General features: G+C 43.0%; 4 protein-coding genes across 4 annotated transcripts; all 4 read left to right on the forward strand.

Annotated features, from left to right (window-relative positions):
- Positions 1-315: 315 nt before the first annotated feature.
- Positions 316-1,278, forward strand: LOC116055025 (odorant receptor 131-2-like). The gene has a single exon (XM_031306777.2). It carries the CDS (start codon positions 316-318, stop codon positions 1,276-1,278), a length of 963 nt encoding a protein of 320 aa, XP_031162637.2.
- A 3,479-nt stretch (positions 1,279-4,757) lies between these two features.
- On the forward strand, positions 4,758-5,723 carry LOC116055024 (odorant receptor 131-2-like). The gene has a single exon (XM_031306776.1). The coding sequence runs from the start codon at positions 4,758-4,760 to the stop codon at positions 5,721-5,723; it is 966 nt and encodes a 321-aa protein (XP_031162636.1).
- A 5,853-nt stretch (positions 5,724-11,576) lies between these two features.
- On the forward strand, positions 11,577-12,542 carry LOC116055023 (odorant receptor 131-2-like). Its single transcript, XM_031306775.2, has one exon. The coding sequence runs from the start codon at positions 11,577-11,579 to the stop codon at positions 12,540-12,542; it is 966 nt and encodes a 321-aa protein (XP_031162635.2).
- Positions 12,543-17,326: 4,784 nt separating this feature from the next.
- LOC116055022 (odorant receptor 131-2-like) lies at positions 17,327-18,292 on the forward strand. The gene has a single exon (XM_031306774.1). The coding sequence runs from the start codon at positions 17,327-17,329 to the stop codon at positions 18,290-18,292; it is 966 nt and encodes a 321-aa protein (XP_031162634.1).
- Positions 18,293-26,410: the final 8,118 nt, after the last annotated feature.

Raw genomic sequence — 26,410 nt, forward strand, 5'->3', positions numbered from 1 at the left:
TTCATTTCTAATCTAATGACCATGCTGATGTAATGATGTCCTGTAAGGGGTGGCTTGAGGACAAAGCATATATACCGTACGCTGCAGGAAAAAAAAGCACCAGATCAGCTTCGCTCTTTTGAAAATGAACATGGCTTCTAACCTCCTGACTTGACTGCTCAACATCGATGGATAATTTGGGATTCTGCACTGAAGAGGTATTTGTGGTGATGGAGAAGTTGAACTTTTTTTTCATTACTTTGTATGTTATATAGCTTGCTAGTACAACTACCGCAAGCCAAAGGAGCCTTTTGTTTCTTCAGATATCGTCCCATAATGGTGTATTTGCTGCAGGCTAAGGCCAATGTCACTGCTAATCTGGATCCAGGTCCAGAAGCATATGAGAAGATTTTGTTTGGCTTGTTTATCGTAATCTCAATCTGCTCTTTTTTCTACATTAATTGTGTTTTGCTGTTCACCCTGAGGAGTAAGCCGGTGTTTTGTGAGAAATCCAGATTTATTCTGCTGTTTAATTTGCTCTTTGCAGACACTTTTCAGCAGGTACCAAACCTTCTGCTTTACATCCTGGCTTGTTTTAATATGAAAATTCCCTTTGATGCATGTGGTTTCCTTGTTCTGCTCTGTCTTGCCACAGATTTAATCTCTCCTCTCACCCTGGCTGTGATGTCAGTTGAGAGATATGTGGCTATATGCCTGCCTCTGAGGCATGCTACTATCTTCACTGTGAGTAGCACAGGCATGGTCATTGCTGTGGTGTGGGCCTTCAGTTTTATCCATATCCTCATTCGAGTTTTTATGCTGGTACATACGTTCACAATAATCCCCTTTAATCCACATATGAATGACTTTTGCTCTAAAGAAGCCATGTTTTTTGCACCAATCTTTAATGATTTTGAAAAAGTGTATGCCAGCATTCTCTTTGTGTCAGTGGGTTTAGCAATCATCGGCTCCTATGTTGGTGTAGCACTTGTAGCCACGTCTGCCTCAACAGACAAAGCATCAGCCAGAAAGGTTCTTCAAACGCTTCTGCTTCACCTGATTCAGCTATGCCTGGTTCTAACTTCTTCCATGTTCTCCACCATTATTATAGTCATTGCTAGAACAGTGAGGAGATTAACCATTGTACGTATTTACAATGTTTGTTTTGTGTTCTTGAGTATCCTTCCAAGGTGTCTGAGTGCTCTCATCTATGGACTCAGGGATCAAACCATTAGACCCGTCCTCATGCAAAATCTGTGCTGTGGGGGGAGAACCTCAGCTTTCCCCAACAAGAGCTAGTGACCATTTGAAGTGAATGCTTTTCAGGACACACTCCGGTTTTCTATGACATGTACAAAGCTAGTTACATAATATCTGTTTTTAAACAGCAAAATGACATGTGAAACAAATCTCTTTCATACATAAAAATGATGCTAAATGTACAATATCTAATTCCTATAAACAGCATATGTAAATGGGGTATTTTGGAAAACATCAATTGCAGAACCTTTTAATCCTAAAAACTCACATTCATCTTAGAATTAGAGATCTACCGATTGACCGGCCGGTGACCGGAATTGGCCGATTTTCAAGTGATCGGCCATGACCAGCGACCGGCAGGTCAGTCTGACATATGCCGATTTTATGCAGGTCAAATGCACTCGGGCCAGTGGTGTAATGACCCAACACCGGGCCCCTATGCAGGATTATCAAGGTGGGCCCCCCTACTACAGCACGTGATGACGGCGCAATGTCCACGAGTAGGCTACTATCAATAGCACAGGATAGGATCATAGAGACACAGCATATAAGAGATGAGATGACTAACAAAATCAGGAGTAGCCTACGCGCACCACCACAACAACAAAAATACACTAGTGAATGCGCACCATAACACGTGAAAAAACACACAAGGGCAGTCCCTCCAGGATTTCGCGGCCTTTTTTTGAGATTGTTGCGGCCCAAAATGCCTGATTTCGAGGGAGCTTTTGTAAAAAATTTCGATAAAAGTTGCGATGTCTTTTGTTACCCATAGTTACGTGTCTGACTTGGGCGCATGCACCGCCGCTCCATCAGCTGTTTATGAAATGTCATAAAGTCATAATTATACACGACTCTGCAGAGCCGTCTGCTCTACTGATCTCAGGCGAACGGTCAGCCGCTCTCTCTCTCATTGCAGGAGACGCTGTATTCCTCCAACACGCTGTATTAACGTTACTGTTTAAAATGCTTTCCAGGTTAGTGGGGATGCATAGCGCTCAAAACCAACATGAAAAACGTAGTAATCTTCCCTCAGCGTTTAGTTTTGTTGCTAAACTGTGTGTAAAATGAGCGGTGACGTTAAATCATCTGTTTCAGGTAACGGCACTAGGGTACCGTCTATTTGCTGGATTGTTCTGAGGTAACCGTCGGTAGCTAACGTTAGCAGATAAACCCATTGACAGCAACGGTATTGTTCATATTTATGCACAATGACACATAAAGCAAACTTGCTAAAAAAAGGAACTACACGCTGTTTTCAGGTAACGTTACTGTTGACGTTCAAACAGGCCTGTGTGTGTGTTTTGAGAAATATCTTTATACTGCAAGGCTATATTTATTTTATTTTTTATTTGTTATTTATATATTATTTTATTGCCATTACCTGTTTTTCCTGTTTTCATACATACAGAAGTTTAGTTTGCTAAATATATCACATTCTTTTAGTTGGATATTGGATGTGAAAAGAAATGGTTCTTCCATAATATCACACTTTAGATGTGTGTGAATGTCCCACACCAGGAGTAATTTATATAGTTCTATTTTATAGCAATTGATTATCTGTTCAAAAAATGTTCTATGGTCTATGCAAAATGTAAATTGTTCTATTAAAGAAAAGATAGAAAATAATTATTTGTGTGTGCTGTAAAGTGGTTAGAAAAAATGAAATCGGCTAAGATTTGGAAATCAGAATCGGCCTAGAAAGTTGTAATCGGTGCATCTCTAGTTAGAATTATAGGGTTCTATCTTGCAAAACAGGAAAAGAAGCAATGCTTTTTAAGAACACAGTTTAGTCATAATTAGTTTTAAACATAAAATTAGTGTTGTATGAGTGCTGACAATTATGTGAGTCACAATTTGATGTTTTTTGCCGCTGTCACTAAGCAGTGCAGCCACATGACAAAGAAGAACCTGATTGGTTTTTTGTGTGCATTTAAAGTGCTGATTTGTTCTCATATAGAAGCTTGCAGAACCAAGTTAGAGTTTGAATTTGAAAATAGAAACTTTCTTGTTTTTAAAATAAAAAGTCCTAAACCCATATAACTTACAAAAACACCTCACATAATGATAATAAGTTGTTAAAGAATTAAAATGTGTGAATAACCCAATTTTGACAAAAATGTCAGATAGAAACTTATAGTTCCAAGTTGATGACAATATTTTTGTCTTTGACAATGAGCCAGTTGGTCTGGGAGCATTTGATCCTTTGACAAATAGTGGGGCTATTCATCTTGACTCACATTATTGTTAATGTCGTAGTTGGCTACGTTAGCGGTGGAGGTAGCCACAGGTGGTTTTGCTGATGCTAACGTTACAACAACAGGTTATTTGCTGCTAGGAGTGGCGCTAACATTAGCTTGCTGCTCCTGGCCTGTATTTAGTAACATAGGATTTGACTTTCAAAGCTCTGTTGTGTCATCTCCTGATTCTATTTGTGTTCTCTTATGTTGCATCTTTGGAGCCAGGCCAACATAATTGTAACACACACACACACACACACACACACACACACACACATACACACACACACACACACACGGTGGATGCAGGAAAAACCGGAGATGAGACGTACAGGATGACCTAACTTGAGGACAGCTACACTTAATACATCCATGAGCTACACTCGTTATTGTAAAATCAATGATAAGTTAAAGTCCAATAAGTCCTTTATCAAACCATCTGAATGTGTGTCCCAGGCCAGGATAGGAAATTAACTTACAATGTAAAGATCAACAAGCTACTGACACATAATAAATACATTATATTAATGAAATATGTATTAATAATAAAACATAATTAATAAAGCAATTCAAAATATGATAGTGCACTCTCTTTTATAAATTTGAATTCTGGAAAAAGTGGCTGGTAAAAAATGTAAGTGGCCACACCCTGCACAGAACACACTAAAGACACACTGAAGAACACACTGACAGTTGTTTTGTAATTTATTCCGAATAAGGCTTTAGCTCTATGTTAAGCTCTAAGCTGTTTAAGGTGTGTTTCTAACAGAGGAAGTGGAATGTTGAACGTTTCCTGTCAATAAAAGTAAACCGTTGACAATTCACAATACATTATCTTCTGTTGATTTTAATACTTATGCATTGTTGTTAAGAATATTAAAATGAATATATGATAAATATATGACATGATAAATAGAAGGTTTCAAATAGACCCGGTGATCGGCACCAGAAATCCTGATCGGAGCACCCTTAATTTCTAATCTAATGACCATGCTGATGTAATGATGTCCTGTAAGGGGTGGCTTGAGGACAAAGCATATATACCGTACGCTGCAGGAAAAAAGCACCAGATCAGCTTCGCTCTTTTGAAAATGAACATGGCCTCTAACCTCCTGACTTGACTGCTCAACATCGATGGATAATTTGGGATTCTGCACTGAGAAGCTATTTGTGGTGATGGAGAAGTTTGTCCTTCTTTGGCATGATGAGCATTACTTTGTAGCGTACTAGTACAATTACAGCAAGCCAAAAGACCTTTTCTTCAGATATCATATCATAATGGTGTATTTGCTGCAGCCTAAGGCCAATGTCACTGCTAGTCTGGATCCAGGTCAAGAAGCACAAGAAATAATGTTGTTTGGCTTGTTTATCGTAATCTCAATCTGCTCATTTTTCTACATTAATTGTGTTTTGCTGTTCACCCTGAGGAGTAAGCCGGTGTTTTTTGAGACATCCAGATTTATTCTGCTGTTTAATTTGCTCTTTGCAGACACTTTTCAGCAGGTACCAAACCTTCTGCTTTACATACTGGCTTGTTTACGAATGAAAATTCCATATTATGCATGTGGTTTCCTTGTTCTGCTCTGTCTTGCCACAGAGTTAATCTCTCCTCTCACCCTGGCTGTGATGTCAGTTGAGAGATATGTGGCTGTATGCCTGCCTCTAAGACATGCTACCATCTTCACCATGAGAAGCACAGGCATGGCCATTGCTGTGGTGTGGGCCCTTAGTTTTATCAATATCCTCATTCGAGTTTTTGTGCTGGTACATGTTTTCACAATAATCCCCTTTAATCAGCATATGAATAGCTTTTGCTCTAAAGAAGCCTTGCTTTTTGCACCAATCTTTAAAGATTATGAAAAAGTGTATGCCAGCATTGTCTTTCTGTCAGTGGGTTTAGCAATCATCGGCTCCTATATTGGTGTAGCACTTGTAGCCACGTCTGCCTCAACAGACAAAGCATCAGCCAGAAAGGTTCTTCAAACGCTTCTGCTTCACCTGATTCAGCTATGCCTGGTTCTAACTTCTATCATGAACTCCGCCATTATTACACCCATTGTTAGAACAATGACGAGAGTAACCATTTTACGTATTTACAATGTTTGTTTTGTGTTCTTGAGTATCCTTCCAAGGTGTCTGAGTGCTCTCATCTATGGACTCAGGGATCAAACCATTAGACCCGTCCTCATGCAAAATCTGTGCTGTGGGTGGAAAAGCTCAGTTTTCCTCAACAAGAGCCGTTAACCATTTGAAGTGAATGCATTTCAGGACACACTCCGGTTTTCTATATGACATGTAGAAAACTATTTACAAAATATCTGTTTTTAAACAGCAAAAGATATGTGAAACAAATCTCTTTCATAAAAAAAATTACCCTAAATGTACAATATCTAATTCCTATTAAATATGCAAATGGGATATTTTGGAAAAGGTCAGTTGCAGAACCTTTTAATCCTAAAAACTCACTTTTATTTCATCTTCCATAATAATTTTTTAAAGAATAAAAAATGTATGAATAACTCAATTTTGACAAAAATGTCAGATAGAAACTTATAGTTCCAAGTTGATGACAATATTTTTGTCTTTGACAATGAGCCAGTTGGTGTGGGAGCATTTGATCCTTTGACAAATAGTGGGGCTATTCATCTTGACTCACATTATTTTTAATGTCGTAGTTGGCTACGTTAGCGGTGGATGTAGCCACAGGTGGTTTTGCTGATGCTAACGTTACAACAACAGGTTATTTGCTGCTAGGAGTGACGCTAACGTTAGCTTGCTGCTCCCGGCCTGCATTTAATAGCGTAGGATTTGACTTTCAAAGGTCTGTTATGTCATCTCCTGATTCTATTCGTGTTCTCTTATGTTGCATCTTTGGAGCCATGCCAACATAATTGTAAGATTAATGTAAAGTTACTTAGGCTAGCCTCCATTATAGAAAAGTAGGCAGGGGAGAACAGCAACAGGTGAGCATCATATACTGCTCCCTGGGTACGTAGTGCCCCCAGTGCTCCCTGGGTAATGCAGTTTATTTAGGGCCATAATGAATCACCCAGAGAACCTGATATGGAGAGGGCAGTAAAATATACAGGTGACAGTACTGCATACTGGGGAATACTGGCCCACTTCAAGCACTCACACAGTCACATTGACTTGTAAGGGGTCAAAGTTATCAACCAGGCATCAGAGGAGATCCAGAGAATGATCAAATCTGATGCCAGAGGCCATCTTAAATCATAGATGGGTTACAGGGGATACAATTACCTATTATAACTGTTATAATGTGACCGTCCTTATGTAATGTATCCGAGTTGTGCAAGTTTTGCCCGAGATGGACCATCTCCATGTGGGTTGCGATGACATCTTGCTGACTGCGGCCAACCCGTGGCAATGACAGATCCCCCGTCTCCTCCACAAATAAGCATATGTTGCAAGACTCAACATGTCTTTGCAGAACCAGAAAGAAAGATGTTTTAAAAGTCAGCTCTCAGTGCTTTTGTAGATTCTAACATTATCTCTGTGGTTTGAAGTTTGGTTTCTTTACTCCATCCTTGTTTGTATTTTCATATATCAACTTACTAATTTACTGTTTCATGTTGTCTTTCAGCTGTATATATAAAGAGAATTAAAAAGTAAGACCAGTGGGACCAGCCTTTTCTGGGATCGGCAAGGATTGCGGGTGGATTACGTGTATAGAGCAACGGCTTATACATTGTCTCATACTAGCAGCCTAAAATCTCGTATTTTATCTGCTTTTATAGTTTTAACTGTTTTTACCTGCTCTTTAATATTAAATTTCTTATACTGCACTGTAACTTTTATTCTCGTATTTCATCTGTTTTTATGTAAAGCACTTTGAATTGCCCTGTTGCTGAAATGTGCTATACAAATAAAGCTGCCTTGCCTTGCCTTGTATAGGAGTCGTGTTAAGTTTCTGCTGATGAAAACCCAAATTTTCTAAAATTTTGCTGCTTCATAATAAAAGCTTTTAAATAAAATATCGAGGGACTTTTATTGTAAGGAATTTATAGGAGATTGAATGTGTTTATCCATGTTTGACAGCCGCTCCTCTGACCACTAGTCACAGCAATTCATCAGCCAGTTTATTTTAAATAATAATACATCAAATTTATATAGCGTATTCGTAGGTACTCAAAGTTGCTGTACAGAGCAAAATGAAAGATCACAAAAAAGATAGTTAGGAACCTGGGTTAGTTGGCTAGGCTGTGAAAAGCAAGTTCCAATAGGTGCCAGGAGCTTTCAGTTGCTCATGGCCTCACATAAGTCAGCTTGTGAGGCCATGAGCAACTGAAAGTTGGTTTCAATAATGTCAAAGTGTTTCTGAATGCTGCGCAGAAATACTCAAACATCTTGTATAATTTTTTGCACATAGCATAAGTTTTGTCTGGTTTCTTCGACTGTCACGTCTAGTCCCTGTGTCAAGTTTCGTTGTTTAGTTGGTTTCATGTTTTCTGTTGGTTTTCCCATTTCCTATTTTATTTTGAAGTCTCTCTGTTCCCTAATGTGTTGTCTCGTTTTACTTCCTGTCTTTTGGTTTTCCCGCCCTTGTGATTGTCTGATGTGTTTCACCTGTTCCCCAGCCCTAGTGTCACCTGTCCCTTGTTATCCCTCGTTTACTTGTGTATTTAGTCCCTGTGTTTTCTGTGTCTGTTGTTGGTGGATTGTCAATTGTCTTTTGTCGTTGGTCCTTGTGGTTCTATTCCTGTGTGTAAGCTGTATTTCCGTGTTCCTGGATTTCTCTGTGTTTTTGTTCTCCTGGATTTTTACCCATTTCCTTCTGAGTTCCTATTTCTTTTGGATTTGTCTCCTGCTTACACGTTTGTAAGTCTCTTTGTGTTCAGATTAAATTATTATTATTTCTACTGCTGCCTCTTCTCGCATCTCTGCATTTGGGTCCTAGCCTACAACCCTGACACCGACACGGTGAGATAATTGTTATGTGAGCTTTAGCTAACATTAGTATTAGCTTTAGTGGCTTGACAATCTGCAGATTTAGCTTTGTCTGAGGCCTTCTGTATTTACAGAATTTTCTGTAAATAAATGAATTTTACTGCTGCCTAGCCTACAACCCTGACCGTATCCACCAACCAAATATGAACCCAGCAGTTATGGAGTTTGTGCCACTTTTTCACACTATGACTTGGTCGGTGAGGGCCTCATACATTTTTCCTGCGATGTTCATGAAGAGGACCCCGCCTTTGCTAGGCACCTCATGGAGGCTTGCTGGCTGTCTACGGAGCAGGAATTTGGCCTTCCTGTCTCCAAGCCTGGCAGCCTTCCAGAACTTCAGCAGCCAACCAGCCTTCCTGTCTCCAAGCCTGTGTGAGCCTTCCGAGCCTCAGACATGCAGCTTTCCAGAGTCCGAGTTGACGTACAGCTTTCCAGAGTTTGAGCTGACATGCAGCTTTCCAGAGTCCAAGCTGACGTGCAGCTTTCCAGAGTCCGAGCTGACATGCAGCTTTCCAGAACCCCAGCTGACGTGCAGCCTTACAGAACCCCAGCTGACGTGCAGCTTTCCAGAACCCCAGCTGAAGTGCAGCGGTCCAGAACTCCAGCTGATGTGCAGCTTCCCAGAGCCTCAGCGGACCCGCCTTCGAGAGCTTCAGCTGATGAACAGTCCTCCAGAGCCCTTGGTGTTGTGCAGCGGACCGGAGCCCTCGGTGTTGTGCAGCGAGCCAGAGCCCATGCTGTCCAGCGGCCCCGAGCCCATGCTGTCCAGCGGCCCCGAGCCCATGCTGTCCAGTGGACCAGAGCCCGTGCTGTCCAGCAAGCCAGAGCCCGTGTTGTCCAGTGCTCCAGAATTGACCAGTGCTCCAGAGCTGACCAGCGTTCCAGAGCTGACCAGCATTCCAGAGTGGACCAGCAGTTCAGAGTCTCAGCTGACGTCCAGTCGTCCAGAGTCTCAGCTGACGTCCACAGTCTTAGATGACAGCTCTCCCAGAGTCTTCGATGACTGATCTCCCAGAGCCTTCGTTGACTGTTGTCTCAGAGACTGCACCGGAGCTCGACACCTCAGGGACTGTGCCGTTGCCCGGCACCTCAGAGGCTTTGCCGGTCTCCGGCGCCCCAGAGACTGCTCCAGAGGCTTTGCCGGTCTCTGGCACCCCAGAGACTATGCCGATCTCCGGCAACCCAAAGACTATGCCGGTACCCGGCTTCCCAGAGACTATGCCGGTGCCTAGCTTCCCAGAGACTCCAGACCCCAGTGCTTTGTCGGCGGTCCGGCCGACTCCTGCCCCCCGTGTTTTGTCGGTGGTCCGGCCTACTTCTGGTCCCTGTGTTTTGTCGGTGGTCCGGCCGACTCCTGCTCCCTGTGTTTTGTCGGTGGTCCGGCCGACTCCTGATGTTGCCTTGTTGGTGGACTCCAGCCCAGCTGACCCGTCGCCTGTCTTCAGCCCCACTGACCCATCGCCTGGCTCCAGCCCAGCTGACCCGTCGCCTGTCTTCAGCCCAGCTGACCCGTCACCTGGCTCCAGCCAAGCTGATCCTTCGCCTGCCCGGCTCTCAGAGGAGTTCAGCCTTCGCTGGCCTGCCAGGTCTTCAGAGGGGTTTCGCCTTCGCAGACGGTCTTCTCATCTAGTCCGTGTGTCAAGTTTCTTTGTTAAGTTGGTTTCATGTTTTCTGTTGGTTTTCCCATTTCCTGTTTTATTTTGAAGTCTCTCTGTTCCCTTATGTGTTGTCTCATTGTACTTCCTGTCTTTTGGTTTTCCCACCCTTGTGATTGTCTGATGTGTTTCACCTGTTCCCCAGCCCTAGAGTCACCTGTCCCTTGTTGTTTTCTGTGTCTGTTGTTGGTGGATTGTCATTTGTTTTTTTTTCTTTTTTTGTCGTCGGCCCTTGTGGTTCTATTCCTGTGTGTAAGCTGTATTTCCGTGTTCCTGGATTTCTTTGTTTGTTGTTCTCCTGCATTTTTACCCATTTCCTTCTGAGTTCCTGTTTCTTTTGGATTTGTCTCTTGCTTACACGTTTGTAAGTCTCTGTGTTCAGATTAAATTATTATTATTTCTACTGCTGCCTCTGCTCGCATCTCTGCATTTGGGTCCTAGCCCACAACCCTGACACCGACAGGGTGAGATAATTGTTATGTGAGCGTTAGCTAACATTAGCATTAGCTTTAGTGGCTTGACAATCTGCAGATTTAGCATTGTCTGATGAGGCCTTCTGTATTTACAGAATTTTCCATGCATTTATTTTCAATAAAAGTGAACTCCCAGTCTAGGACTATAATTGAATAAAACACAGTATATAATAATAATAATAGTAATACTGTTGTCACATTTGTGAACAGGAGCACCAACCAAACACATCTACACTTATTAGCATGCACACTAGGTCCCATCTTTGCCATCCTAATCACAATGTGTTGCTTTTAAGTAGCTGGGAATATCATTAAAGGGTGTAGAAATGCAGTAAATTGATCCATTATGAATCAAACTGCATTGGGTGTAGAGTAAAAGGACTGTTTTGAAGTTGCCTAATAAGTTCTGGTGCTACACAATTTTCTGTTATCTTTGTCAATAATTACAGACTCATAAGTACTTCCTTTAACGTCAAACAATTTTGTGGCATGATCTAGTTATTATATCATGAATGGTTTGTAAATGTCTCCACATAAAACTACCTTTAGAGTTGATAGTGAATTCTAATGACTTACTATTTTTTAACAAAGCTACTTGAGTTAAGTTAAATTAATAAAAAAGCCAAAAGACAGGCAATTAAAGTATTGAAAGTAGTGGAAATGTGACAGTGATTACATCATTCATTTCCAATCTAATGACCATGCTGATGTAGTGATTTCCTGTAAGGGGTGGCTTGAGGACAAAGCATATATAGGCTACCGTACGCTGCAGGAAAAAACAGCACCAGATCAGCTTCGCTCTTTTGAAAATGAACATGGACTCTAACCTCCTGACTTGACTGCTCAACATCAATGGATAATTTGGGATTCTGCACTGAGAGGTATTTGTGGTGATGGAGAAGTTTGAACTTTTTTTCTGTACTTTACTTTGTATGTTATGTAGCTTGCTAGTACAACTACAGCAAGCCAAAGGAGCCTTTAGTTTTTTCAGATATTCCATAATGGTGTATTTGCTGCAGGCTAAGGCCAATGTCACTGCTAGTCTGGATCCAGGTCCAGAAAAATATGAGTTAATTTTGTTTGGCTTGTTAATTGTAAGCTCAATCTGCTCATTTTTCTACATTAACTGTGTTTTGCTGTTCACCCTGAGGAGTAAGCCGGTGTTTTGTGAGACATCCCGATTTATTCTGCTGTTTAATTTGCTCTTTGCAGACACTTTTCAGCAGGTACCAAACCTTCTGCTTTATATACTGGCTTGTTTTAATATGACAATTCCCTTTGATGCATGTGTTTTCCTTGTTCTGATCAGTATTGCCACAGATTCAATCTCTCCTCTCACCCTGGCTGTGATGTCAGTTGAGAGATATGTGGCTGTATGCCTGCCTCTGAGGCATGCTACCATCTTCACTGTGAGTAGCACAGGCATGGTCATTGCTGTGGTGTGGGCCTTCAGTTTTATCCATATCCTCATTCGAGTTTTTATGCTGGTACATACGTTCACAATAATCCCCTTTAATCCACATATGAATGACTTTTGCTCTAAAGAAGCCATGTTTTTTGCACCAATCTTTAATGATTTTGAAAAAGTGTATGCCAGCATTCTCTTTGTGTCAGTGGGTTTAGCAATCATCGGCTCCTATGTTGGTGTAGCACTTGTAGCCACGTCTGCCTCAACAGACAAAGCATCAGCCAGAAAGGTTCTTCAAACGCTTCTGCTTCACCTGATTCAGCTATGCCTGGTTCTAACTTCTTCCATGTTCTCCACCATTATTATAGTCATTGCTAGAACAGTGAGGAGATTAACCATTTTACGTATTTACAATGTTTGTTTTGTGTTCTTAAGTATCCTTCCAAGGTGTCTGAGTGCTCTCATCTATGGACTCAGGGATCAAACCATTAGACCCGTCCTCATGCATAATCTGTGCTGTGGGGGGAGAACCTCAGTTTTCCTCAACAAGAGCCGGTGACCATTTGAAGTGAATGCATTTCAGGACACACTTCGGTTTTTTATGACATGTACAAAGCTATTTACAAAATATCTGTTTTTAAACAGAAAAATTAGTTGTGAAACAAATCTATTTCATACATTAAAATGACCCTTAATGTACAATATCTAGTTCCTATTAAATATGTAAATGGGCTATTTTGGAAAAGGTCAATTGCAGAACCTTTTAATCCTAAAAACTCACTTTCAGCTTAGAATTATAGGTTTCTATCTTGCAAAACAGGAAAGAAGCAACGCTTTTTAAGGAACACAGTTTAGTCATAATTTGTTTTAAACATAAAATTAGTGTTGTATGAGTGCTAACAATAATTTGAGTCAGAAATTGATGCTTTTTTTGGCCGCAAATGCAAATAAAGCTGCATTGCCTTGTATAGGAGTCGTGTTAAGTTTCTGCTGATGAAAACTCAAATTTTCTAAAATGTTGCTGCTTCATAATAAAAGCTTGTAAATAAAATATCGAGGGACTTTTATTGTAAGGACTTAAGGACTGTAAGGAGATTGAATGTGTTTATCCATGTTTGACAGTCGCTCCTTTGACCACTAGTCACAGCAATTCTTCAGCCAGTTTATTTTAAATAATAATACTGAGGGCCGTGGACTCGGCGAACAAGGAAATGAGGGCAGTGGTCACTGAGGAACTGGGGACAGTGGGCACTGGGGAACTGAGGAGAGAGGGCACTCGGGAACCGGGGAGAGAGGGCACTTGGGAACCGGGGACATTGGGCAGAAAGGCTGCAGCCAACAGGACTGTGGACAGCAGCGAAGGGAGAACCCCTCCGGCGGCCGAACAGAATATCGAGGACTCTCAGGCGGCCGGCGGCGAAGGCGAAACCCCTCTGACAGCTGAACAGGACGTCGAGGGCAGTGCCCCTCTGGAGGCCAAGCAGGACAGCCAAGGAGGAGCCCCTCTGGAGGCTGAGCAGGTCGGCCACAAGGAGCCCATCTGGAGGCCGAGCAGGTCGGCCAAGGCGGAGCCCCTCAGGAGGCCGAGCAGGTCGGTGAAGGTGGGGCCCCTCTGGAGGCCGGGCAGGTCGGCCAAGGCGGGGCCCCTCTGGAGGCCGGGCAGGCAAAGGGGCAGCTGAGCTGGGACCAGGCGGCGGGTCAGCTGGGCTGGAGTCAGCCAAACAGGCAACGGGAACAGAGGACTACTTGGGTGCCAACTGGACATGAGGGGCAGTAGTAGGTCTGACCACCAACCGGACAGGAGGGGCAGGAGTAGGTCTGACCACCGACCGGACACGAGGGGCAGGAGTAAGTCTGACTGCCGACAGGACACAAGGGGTAGGAGTAGGTCTGACTGCCGACAGGACACGAGGGGCAGGAGTAGGTCTGACCACCGACCGGACACGAGGGGCAGGAGTAAGTCTGACTGCCGACAGGACACAAGGGGTAGGAGTAGGTCTGACTGCCGACAGGACACGAGGGGCAGGAGTCGGTCGGACCGACAAAGGCAAAGTCTCTGGGGGGCAGGACAAAGGCTAAGTCTCTGGGGTGCCGGGGAAGGGCATAGTCACTGGGGCGGTCTCAGGGACGCTGGCAAAGTCACTGGGGCGGTCTCAGGGGCGCCGGAGTCCGGCAAAGTCACTGGGGCGGTCTCGGGGGTGCCGGAGACCGGCAAAGTCACAGGAGGAGCAGTCATAGCAGGTTCAGGGAGGCTGGACGCCAGCCGGGGTTCAGGGAGAGCGGTCATAGCCGATTCAGGGAGGCTGCTAGCCAGCCGGCGTTCAGGGAGGCTGCTAGTCAGCCGGGACTCTGGGGGGCTGCACGCCAGCAGGGAATCTGAAGGGCTGCACGCCAGCCGGGACCCAGGGGCCTCAGGTACACAGGTCAGCTCGGGGACACTGGACGGTGCGGGGACACTGGACAGCTTGGGGACACTGGGGCGCTCGGGGACACTGGGGAGATCAGGGACACTGGGGATCTCAGGAACACTGGGGAGCCTGGGGACACTGGAAAGGTCGGGGACACTGGAAAGAGGACCCAGAATGCAGAAAGCAGACAGGCAGGCAGGAGAAGTCTGAGTTGGAAGATTTATTTGTCCAAAAACAAAGTGCAAATTAACAAAGGGTGTCCTGAGAGGGGCAGGCAAAAACTAATCCAGAGAGTAGAAAACAAGAACAGAGAATACAAAAAACAAGAGCAGAACAAACCAGAAACTTGAGACCAAAGGAAATCCAGGGGGGAAAGATCCAGCCACGAACTGACACGGGGCGACACGACAGGCACAAGCAAACACAATGATCTGACACAAGACAATGGAAACACTGAGGCTAAATACACGAGGTAACGAGCAAACAAGGGACAGGTGATACAACAGGTGAAACACATCAGGGCGGGGCAGAACAATCAGACAGGCGGGAAAACACAGGAAGTAAAACTAGACAAGACACGACAGAAAACCAGATGACCACAATAAAACAGGAAACAGAAACATGCACTACTCAGAATAATACACAATCAAAACAGGATAAACAGAAACATAAACAATCCTCAGAATGATGCCAAATCAATATTCAAAACAGGAAACAGAAATACACAAACAGGCAACAGAAACATCCACAACCACAACAACATCAAATTTATATAGCACATTCCTAGGTACTCAAAGTCGCTTTACAGAGCAAAATGAAAGATCACAAAAAAGATAGTTAGGAGCCTGGGTTAGTTGGCTAGGCTGTGAAAAGCAAGTTCCAATAGGTGCCAGGATCTTTCAGCTGCTCATGGCCTCACATAAGTCAGCTTGTGAGGCCATGAGCAACTAAAAGTTGGTTTCAATAATGTCAAAGTGTTTCTGAATGCTGCGCAGAAATACTCAAACATCTTGCATAATTCGTTGCACATAGCATAAGTGTTGTCTGGTTTCTCCGACACGGTGAGAGAATTGTTACGTGAGCTTTTGCTAACATTAGCATCAGGTTTGGTGGCTTGACAATCTGCAGATTTAGCTTTGTCTAAGGCCTTCTGAATTTACAGACTTTTCCATGCACTTAGTTTCAATAAAAGAAGTGAACTCGCAGTCTAAGTCTATAATTAAATAAAAATACAGTATAATAATAATAATTTTGTCACATTTGTGAAGAGGAGCACTGACCAAACACATCTACACTTATTAGCATGCACACTAGCTCCCATCTTTGCCATTCTAATCACAGTGTGTTGCTTTTAAGTAGCTGGAAATATCATTAAAGCGTATAAAAATGCAGTAAATTGATCCATTATAAATCAAACTGCATTGGGTGTAGAGTAAAAGGACTGTTTTTAAGTTGCCTAATAAGTTCTGGTGCTACACAATTTTCTGCTACCTTTGTCAATAATTACAGACTTATAAGTACTTACTTTAATGTCAAACAATTGTGTGGCATGATCTAGTTATGATAGTTAAGTTTCTGCTGATGAAAACTCAAATTTTCTAAAATGTTGCTGCTTCATAATAAAAGCTTGTAAATAAAATATCGAGGGACTTTTATTGTAAGGACTTAAGGACTGTAAGGAGATTGAATGTGTTTATCCATGTTTGACAGTCGCTCCTTTGACCACTAGTCACAGCAATTCTTCAGCCAGTTTATTTTAAATAATAATACTGAGGGCCGTGGACTCGGCGAACAAGGAAATGAGGGCAGTGGTCACTGAGGAACTGGGTACAGTGGGCACTGGGGAACTGAGGAGAGAGGGCACTCGGGAATCGGGGAGAGAGGGCACTTGGGAACCGGGGACATTGGGCAAAAAGGCTGCAGCCAACAGGACTGTGGACAGCAGCGAAGGGAGAACCCCTCCGGCGGCCGAACCCATCTGGCGGCCGAACAGAATATCGAGGACTCTCAGGCGGCCGGCGGCGAAGGCGAAACCCCTCTGACGGCCGAACAGGACGTCGAGGGCAGCGCCCCTCTGGAGGCCAAGCAGGACAGCCAAGGAGGAGCCCCTCTGGAGGCTGAGCAGGTCGGCCACGAGGAGCCCATCTGGAGGCCGAGCAGGTCGGCCAAGGCGGAGCCCCTCAGGAGGCCGAGCAGGTCGGTGAAGGTGGGGCCCCTCTGGAGGCCAAGCAGGTCGGCCAAGGCGGGGCCCCTCTGGAGGCCGGGCAGGCGAAGGGGCAGCTGAGCTGGGACCAGGCGGCGGGTCAGCTGGGCTGCCAAACAGGCAAGTAAGTTCTGGTGCTACACAATTTTCTGCTACCTTTGTCAATAATTACAGACTTATAAGTACTTACTTTAATGTCAAACAATTGTGTGGCATGATCTAGTTATGATATCATGAATGGTTTGTAAATGTTGTCTCCACATAAAACTACCTGTAGAGTTGATAGTGAATTCTAATGACTTACTATTTTTTAACAAAGCTACTTGAGTTAAATTAAATTAATAAAAAAGCCAAAAACAAAGACAGGCAATTAAAGTATTGAAAGCAGTGGAAATGTGACAGTGTTATAGAGATTACATCATTCATTTCTAATCTAATGACCATGCTGATGTAATGATGTCCTGTAAGGGGTGGCTTGAGGACAAAGCATATATACCGTACGCTGCAGGAAAAAACAGCACCAGATCAGCTTCGCTCTTTTGAAAATGAACTTGGCCTCTAACCTCCTGACTTGACTGCTCAACATCAATGGATAATTTGGGGTTCTACACTGAAGAGGTATTTGTGGTGATGGAGAAGTTTGTCCTATTTTGGTATGATGAACTTTACTTTGTAGCGTACTAGTACAATTACAACAAGCCAAAATAGCTTTTCTTCAGATATCGTATCATAATGGTGTATTTACTGCAGCCTAAGGCCAATGTCACTGAAAATCTGGATCCAGGTCAAGACGAACAAGAAATAATATTTTTTGGCTTGTTTATCGTAAGCTCAATCTGCTCTTTTTTCTACATTAATTGTGTTTTGCTGTTCACCCTGAGGAGTAAGCCGGTGTTTTGTGAGACATCCCGATTTATTCTGCTGTTTAATTTGCTCTTTGCAGACACTTTTCAGCAGGTACCAAACCTTCTGCTTTACATACTGGCTTGTTTTGATATGAAAATTCCATATTATGCATGTGGTTTCCTTGTTGTGGTCAGTGTTGTCGCAGAGTCAATCTCTCCTCTCACCTTGGCTGTGATGTCAGTTGAGAGATATGTAGCTGTATGCCTGCCTCTGAGGCATGCTACCATCTTCACCGTGAGAAGCACAGGCATGGCCATTGCTGTGGTGTGGGCCTTCAGTTTTATCAATATCCTCATTCGAGTTTTTATGCTGGTACATGTGTTCACAATAATCCCCTTTGATTCACATATGAATGGCTTTTGCTCTAAAGAAGCCATGTTTTTTGCACCAATCTTTAATGATTTTGAAAAAGTGTATGCCAGCATTGTCTTTCTGTCAGTGGGTTTAGCAATCATCGGCTCCTATATTGGTGTAGCACTTGTAGCCACGTCTGCCTCAACAGACAAAGCATCAGCCAGAAAGGTTCTTCAAACGCTTCTGCTTCACCTGATTCAGCTATGCCTGGTTCTAACTTCTTCCATGTTCTCCACCATTATTATAGTCATTGCTAGAACAGTGGGGAGATTAACCGTTTTACGTATTTACAATGTTTGTTTTGTGTTCTTGAGTATCCTTCCAAGGTGTCTGAGTGCTCTCATCTATGGACTCAGGGATCAAACCATTAGACCCGTCCTCATGCAAAATCTGTGCTGTGGGTGGAAAGGCTCAGTTTTCCCCAACAAGAGCCGGTGACAGTTTGAGATGAATGCTTTCAATACAAACTCCACTTTTCTATCTGAAATATACAAAGAAATGTTATTATCTCTAAAAATGTTTTCTGAATGAAATGAAATGTTTATTTTGAACGATTAAAAGAATATATATTAAATGTATAAACAAATAACAAAAAAAGAAAATGTATGACAAAAACTAATTTTCAACGTAACACTTGACCCGTTTGTAAAGGGATAGGCAGAAGCTATCGGCTTATCAGGTCCTACTCACAACAACAGTCAAATAAGATAAATCAAACAGACCATTTTAAACAATGCAAAAATGAGGAACAAAAAAAAACAAAACAACAAGCAGCATTAACATCTGGGTGACTTTCACTATCCTTCCTCACCTCTCTACTTTTCAAAAATAAGTCTTTAGTACCTTTTTCAAATTGCAACATATCTACACTTTGATTAATCGAATAGTTCAGACTATTCCACAAAACCCCCCCACGAATCAAAATACACATACTTTTGAGCTTTGTCTGACCATACTGCAGATTTAAATTTAAATCCCCTCTTAAGACATAGGCTCCCTCTCTATATGTGAACAGTTCTATGTTTCCAGGCAGCTGTTTATGTTTTGCTTCATGGATTATTTGTGCAGTCTTAACCCTCGTATTATGTTGAAAAAAAATTACATTGATGATGTTACGGGTCAAAATGACCCGTACAGTGTAAATACACTTAAAACAGTCAAAGAATCAGGTAAAACCAATAAGAAGTTTATTTTACATTATATGAACATTTAGAAAGGCGAAATGCAAATCATTTTTAATTCCAAAACTATATTTAGCAATTATTTAGTGAACGTTTTTTCCTCATCAAAACATTTTTTTTCATTGAACTTCCCAATGTGTCCCATTTTCTCAAAATATTCTCTTCACATTTCCATTACTCTCCACATGATGTGCAGAATGTAACTGTGTGCTTTCTGTAGATGTAACTCTTGCATTTCACACAAGGTGCTTGTTTTACACTTCCATATTCCATGCATAGCTAGATTTGGCATCATAGGATGCCCATATTTTGATGCCATACTTGGCAGGCTTGTTGGGCATGTACTGTCGGAAGGGACAGCGCCCCCTGAATTGAACAAGGCTTTCGTCTACAGCAGGGATGTCAAACTCATTTTCACTAAGGGCCACACTGGAAAAAGAGAATCACACTGAGGGCCAGACATGGAGAGTTTATGATGTGCTTTTGTTACTGCATGTCACTTCTTCTTTTTTTTATTTTAACATTTTGGTAGCTTTTTTCCTCATTTTTGTTGTTTTCTTTCCGACTTTTTTGTGGCTTTCTCAGACATTTATCACCTTTTTGTAAATTTGTTACTTTTTCCGACATTTTTTGTCGCATTTTTGTTGACATGAAAACAAAATGACAAAAGTCATCAAAAGAGTTCCTTAGCCATAGAATTTAGCAAATCAAGCAAAACGATAATTTTTTTCATGTGTTTCGCAGCCTGAATATGAAAACTCTCTGCTTCTGGGGGAATTTCTGAGCCTCACAGTTGGTAAATCTGCCATATTTTGCTTTGAATGTCAGGTAATTGCAGTGTAAAAAACACTTTCCTGTGTTTTTGGTTTGCTGCACAACTAGGTGGGCCAAAATTTATTGTGAACCCAAATTGATATACGGGCCGGTTCTAAATCTGCAAGGGGCCGGATTTGGCCCGCGGGCCTTGAGTTTGACACATGTGGTCTACAGTGACATGGGGACCAGGATTGTACAAGACAGGTAAAATTCCGACCCATTTATCCCGTACATCTCTGATTGCAGCTAGTTTGTCTCTTTCACGTCAACCAGCTCTGGTGTTGTGGAACAGCCGAGATATCACATGAAATGACTCCAGAGACATTGTTGCTCGAAAGATCCGGATCGTCGATAGCATTGTTTATGGTCTCTGAAAGATCCTCTGACTCTGAAACCTCTTCCTCTACATCACTATTACCATCAAAATCAGTGCTAAAACTTCTTCAGTTGCAAATCTTCTGGAGCTCATTTTGTAGTGTGCGTGTCAGAGAGATGACATTACAACATTGAAGAGGACAAGCGTGAGAAAGCTCCTCCTACTTTACATACTCACCTGAAATTTCTGAAAATTGGCATCCATTGCAGTTGTCCTATCTGAGGGCCTACATACTGCAGATATTGAAAGAGGCTTCACTTTTTAAGCCTGTAAAATCACTTGAAAGCCAAGAGGCTTTAAAATCTTTTAATTAAAAATCATGTGCCACACTGGAGTACCTTTAACTATGAGAGGGCTTTGGGGTTTAAAAAACAGTTCATTTAGTCATTGCTTTCTGATAGTTTCAAGTAAATCTGGAAATATAATGATAATAACTTATTGTTAAACATTTTGCCTCTTCTGTGATTTTAATTTGAGTAAAGGCAGAAATCAAATGAACTGATGACAGCTGCATGTAAACAAGTTCCGTACAGAAATAATTCAATTCAATTTTATTTATAGTATCAAATCATAACAAGAGTTATCTCGAGACACTTTACAGATAGAGTAGGTCTAGACCACACTCTATAAAGCCCCAACAATTCCAATAGTTTCCCCAAGAGCAAGCATTAGCAGAGGCTATTGCGACAGTGGCGAGGAAAAACTCCCTTTTAGGAAGAAACCTCGGCAGACCCAGACTCTTGGTGGGCAGTGTCTGACGGTTGGGGTTATGACGGTACAGGATGTAGCGTGGCACAGCAGAGCATGGGTGGACGCGGTGGACGCAGCAGGACGTAGCCGGGCATTGCAGGGAATCGCAGAGCGTAGCAGGGTGTAGCAGGTCCATAGCCACAGCTGCACCCAAGACCCAGGTCTTGGTGTCGCCCTAATCCGAGGCGATGTTCTGGGTGAAGAAGAAACATAAGGACTCCGGGGAGTAAACTCCCCAGAGCTAGGTGAGTAACAAGCACTTAAATAAGGTATTATATTTCCATGTTTTACTTTTTTGAATATGTCCAACATTTGTTTAGTATACACTTGCATCTTCTTCTTTGTGTTTTATGGAAAACATATGAACAAATAACAGATTTGGATTTCTGTTCTTTTCATATATTATTAGCGACAACATAGTGTTTATGCTGGAAACAGCAGTTTCTGATAATAAAGTTTGAACCAAGAACCAAAACGTTTCCATTGTGGATTTTATTGCCCCCCTGTTATAGTGCAGTGACCCCATAGACCCCTTCTAAAACATTCCTCACCTCAGGCTGCATCTACGCTATATGTTGGTTGAAAATCAAATAAACTTAGCACAAAAAGTGAGGAAATTTGTGTTTGGTAGATTATTTCTCTGTGGTGACAATGCTTTTTGGCAATAAATCTTATACCATTGGTATATTTTATTTTTCAACAAATAATAATACAAATGACAACAAAACAAAAAACAAAAAAACAAAACACAAAAAGGCAGTCGAAACTAAACTTAAAGGACAACACCCCTCAACACCCCTCTGTACCACTATATTGTTTGTGATTATATCAACTGCGAAGTGTTTCAACACATGCTTAATGTATCAAGCCCTAAATATATGAAAAGAAATAGTCCCATACTAAATGGAACTTCCCTTTAACATTGTTCTTCCTGGCAATCAAATATTCATAGGATGCAGTCTCTGTCATCAGTTGAGTCCAATCTGTGAGCCCCGGCGTTTATGTGCTCTTCCAGTTCCTCAGTATCAGCCTTGCTGCAGTGATGAGGCCTGCGGTTAATAGCGCATGCTGTCCTTTGTTGACTCCTTGTGGCAAAAGTGTGCTATCTCCCAGGAGACAGAAAAGTGGAGATTCCGGTAACCTTTCCAACCAATCTCCCAGTTTCCTTAATACTTCTTTCCAGAAAGGTAATACCACAGGACATTCCCAAAAGGCATGTAAAAATGTACCATTTTCTCCCTTACACTTCCAACACCTTTTGTCTTCTACTAAGCCCATTCTGAAAAGCTTCATAGGAGTATAGTAGTATCTATGTATGATTTTGTAATGAGTAAATTTGCTTCTAATATCCCGAGTGGCCCAGCCAACCTTGTAAACTATATTATGCCATTTTTCCTTACCTATTTCACATTCTAAATGTCTTTGCCATATTAATCTAAGATTATCAGTATTCACACTTTGTAATTCCATTATATTTTTGTAAAATGTTGAAGCACTATGCATCGTACTTGGCAAATCAAAAAGGTTTTGCAACATATTAGATTCCTCTATACTTAACAATGTTATATGTTACATAATATGTTAAGTGGGAACACACTTCGCACACTGCTCCTTAGTTGTAGATATTTCCAAAATCCAACCCTCCCCTCCAAAAGAAATTGATCCACTAGCTCCTGATATGACTTAAAAACTGCATCCTTATATAGATCATCAATCACACATATACCGTTCCTCTGCCAAGAATCCCAACAAAATGAGTGTTTACCTATCCCAATACGTGGATTATCCCATAAGGAAGAATACCCCTGCTTGTATTGTGATTTCCCCATCAACCTATGCACCTCAGACCACACCCATTGAGAGTGCTTCAGAATGGGATTTTCCCACACAAAACACTCTTCCACAAAACCAACCAAACCAAAAAAAGAAGAAAAAAAACATCCATGGGTGGGAAAAAAACCATCTACCTAAAAACCATAGATGCAAAAACCTTCACTCCTACCTCCCTGTTATCCAAAAGAGAAGGAAGAAAACCAAAACAACCCCAACTGGTCTGTGAGTCGCGTTCAATGACCAACCCAAAGAACCCCCCCGCCAACCCCCTCACACCATTATTCAAAACTACTATCCTTATCACCAACGTTTTCCAACAGGTGACATCGGACTGCCACCGACAGCCCCCCTTGATGAAACACAGTGCCGTCTTCGTTTATCATTCACAGTAAACAGACTTATACCTCCCCACTTAGAACGTGCACATTTACCTATTTACTGTTTCCCACAGGTCAGTATGAACACATTCTCTCCTACCATGATGCTGGTCTTTCATATTTAAACACGCCCTTCCCTTATGTCTCAGGTAAAAACAGAGCCAGGTAGCGTATAACCGTCATTGGGCAGCCTGTAAACAGTTCATCATCCATTTGGCATATTCATTCTTGTTCTTCTCCATCCTGCGTGTCGTATCCTGCATCCTGCTGGGCCACCTCAAGCACTGAGCACTTCTTGACATTTCTCTCCACTATTTGCCGAAGGCCAACGTTGTCATCTTCCAAATCAGATATCCTACTTTCAGCTGCCTCCAGACGCTGTATGACGCCATTAACATCCGTGCGGAGGTCCGTTTTTAACTTGGTCAGTATCAGCTTGCAATACCAGTAGTAACTTACTAACATGCCCAAGCTCGTCCATAGCTTTTCCGAGCGATTTTTGCATAGCAGAGAGGACGCTTGTATCCATGCTTCGTTTATCACCACCTGGACCAGCCGAAGCCGTTTATTCTTCTTGTTTGTCGCCATGTTGTTAGCATTACTTCGCAGCATTCTAGGGGGCCGTTGACTTTGCCCCGTTGCCATCTAATCTCAATCATACTTTTATCACTTTAGAGTAAACTATCACATTTCAAGGTTTTGGGTTATTCTTTTGGGAGCTCCGTTCTAGGCGGCCATGTTCTTCAGCGTACTCACGTGACTCCCCTCATTCCATAAAGTTGTATTTGCTGCAGCCTAAGGCCAATGTCACTGCTTCTCTGGGTCCGGGTCAAGTAGCATATGAGATTGTTATATATAATATTATATGTATATATAATTGTTATATGACTATAGAGACAAAAGAAAAGAAATCTCACAGAAATGTATTGAAATCACAATGAGAACAATAATGACTAAACCTTTTGGCTTTTGAAAATTGTCCTCCCAAGTGTTGGCAATCAGGGGAAACAAAACTAAACTCTATTTCATTTTTCTCCAGAAAAGACCATACAATTTTATCCAAAAAGGTTAGTTGTGTCACCTCTAATGCATTATCTGTCTGTCATTTGGCTTCATTTTAGCGTCTCTTTTCTTCCACTCCTCTGCCTTCCAATACACACACAGTAAATAAGGCCCTCCTGTAAGGCCTCTCTATTGGCTGAACAAACTCGAGCCCCCAAATGACTTGATGTGATTGGTCGAGCCAGCTGTCAGTCAAGACTTTACGATCCAAGATGGAACCCGGCTAACGTCATTACATCGGTTCTTTGTACAATAAGATGACTGAATACAGTAAATAGCCTCTCAAACATGGATTTATCGGTATGGAATGATTGTGCAAAGTCTCCGAAATGTCTCTGTCTTCCTGGCCAGATTACTAAGCTTCTGGAAGGGATACAAAAACACCGAAGGACTCTATAGAAAGGGCTAGCTGTCGGCTGACGAGCTACAGCTACATCAAGACGAACATACGCAAGTTGATTTTTGGAATAATAATTATTTATTGATGTTACAAAGTCACTGTAATTCCATGGATTGGATGGATTAAAAAAGCTTCTGGATGGCCAACAATTGTCAAAGGACCTCGTTGAAACTGCAAATGTCTCTGCTTCTAAACAAAATTTTGACATTAGCATTAGCTTTGGTGGCTTCACAACCTACAGATTTAGCTTTGTCTGAGGTGTAAGGCCTTCTGTATTTTCTATGCACTTAGTTTCAATAAAAGAAGTGAACTCGCAGTCTAGGCCTATAATTGAATAAAACACAGTATAATAATAATGTTGTCAATTTTGTGAAGACCTCTCCTGGAACCATCACCTTATCGTGGTGGAGAGGTTTGTGTGTCCCTATGAACCTGAGGGCTGTGTTGTCTGGAGCTTTGTGCTCCTGGTAGGGTCTCCCAAGGCAAAGTGGTCTCAGGGGAGGGGCCAGACAAAGAATGGTTCAAAAACCCTATGAAAAAACGAGGTAGAGATGGAGTGACCCTGCCCGGAGGAAGCCCGGGGCCCTCTTCTGGAGCCAGGCCCAGATGGAGGGCCCGTCAGCGAGCGCCTGGTGGCCGGGTTTGCCACGGAGCCCGGCCGGGCAAAGCCCGAAAAAGCTACGTGGCACCTCTCTCTCCAACCCATGGGCCCACCACCTGTGGGAGGAACTGCTGGGGTCGGGTGCGCTACCACATGGGTGGCAGTGAAGGTCAGGGGCCATTGACGGACCAGACCCGGGCAGCAGATGCTGGCTCTGGGGACGTGGAACGTCACCTCTCTGTGGGGGAAGGAGCCGGAACTTGTGCGGGAGGTGGAGCGCTACCAGTTGGATCTGGTGGGGCTTACCTCTACGCACAGTCTCGGTTCTGGAACCATACTCCTGGATAGGGGTTGGACTCTTTTCTTCTCCGGAGTTGCCCAGGGTGTGAGGCGCCGGGCGGGTGTGGGGATACTCACAAGCCCCCGGCTGAGCGCCGCTACGTTGGAGTGTACCCCGGTGGACGAGAGGGTCGCCTCCCTACGCCTGCGGGTTGTGGGGGGGAAAACTCTGACTGTTGTTTGTGCGTATGCACCAAACAAGAGCTCGGAGTATTCGGCCTTCTTGGAGACCTTGAATGGAGTCCTGTATGGGGCTCCAGTGGGGGACTCCATAGTTCTGCTGGGGGACTTCAACGCGCACGTGGGAAATGATGGAGACACATGGAGAGGCGTGATTGGGAGGAACGGCCTCCCTGATCTAAACCAGAGTGGTTGTTTGTTGTTGGACTTCTGTGCTAGTCATGGATTGTCTATAACGAACACCATGTTCGAACATAGGGATGCTCATGAGTGTACTTGGTACCAGAGCACCCTAGGCCAAAGGTCAATGAGCGATTTTATAATCGTTTCATCTGATCTGAGGCCGTATGTTTTGGACACTCGGGTGAAGAGAGGGGCAGAGCTGTCAACTGATCACCATCTGTTGGTGAGTTGGGTCAGAGGGTGTGGGAAGACTCTGGACAGACCTGGTAAGCCCAAACGGGTAGTGCGGGTAAATTGGGAACGTCTGGAGGAGGCCCCTGTCCGACAGACTTTCAACTCACACCTCCGGCGGAGCTTTTCGTGCATCCCTGTGGAGGCTGGGGGCATTGAACCCGAGTGGACAATGTTCAAAGTTTCCATTGCTGAAGCTGCGGCGGGGAGCTGTGGTCTTAGGGTCT

This window comes from Sander lucioperca, chromosome 13, assembly GCF_008315115.2.
Source record: "Sander lucioperca isolate FBNREF2018 chromosome 13, SLUC_FBN_1.2, whole genome shotgun sequence".
NCBI lineage: Eukaryota > Metazoa > Chordata > Actinopteri > Perciformes > Percidae > Sander > Sander lucioperca.

Bases quoted from the DNA above. Each gene is read 5' to 3' on its own strand.
- LOC116055025 (XM_031306777.2), top strand. From the start codon at position 316: ATGGTGTATTTGCTGCAGGCTAAGGCCAATGTCACTGCTAATCTGGAT.
- LOC116055024 (XM_031306776.1), top strand. From the start codon at position 4,758: ATGGTGTATTTGCTGCAGCCTAAGGCCAATGTCACTGCTAGTCTGGAT.
- LOC116055023 (XM_031306775.2), top strand. From the start codon at position 11,577: ATGGTGTATTTGCTGCAGGCTAAGGCCAATGTCACTGCTAGTCTGGAT.
- LOC116055022 (XM_031306774.1), top strand. From the start codon at position 17,327: ATGGTGTATTTACTGCAGCCTAAGGCCAATGTCACTGAAAATCTGGAT.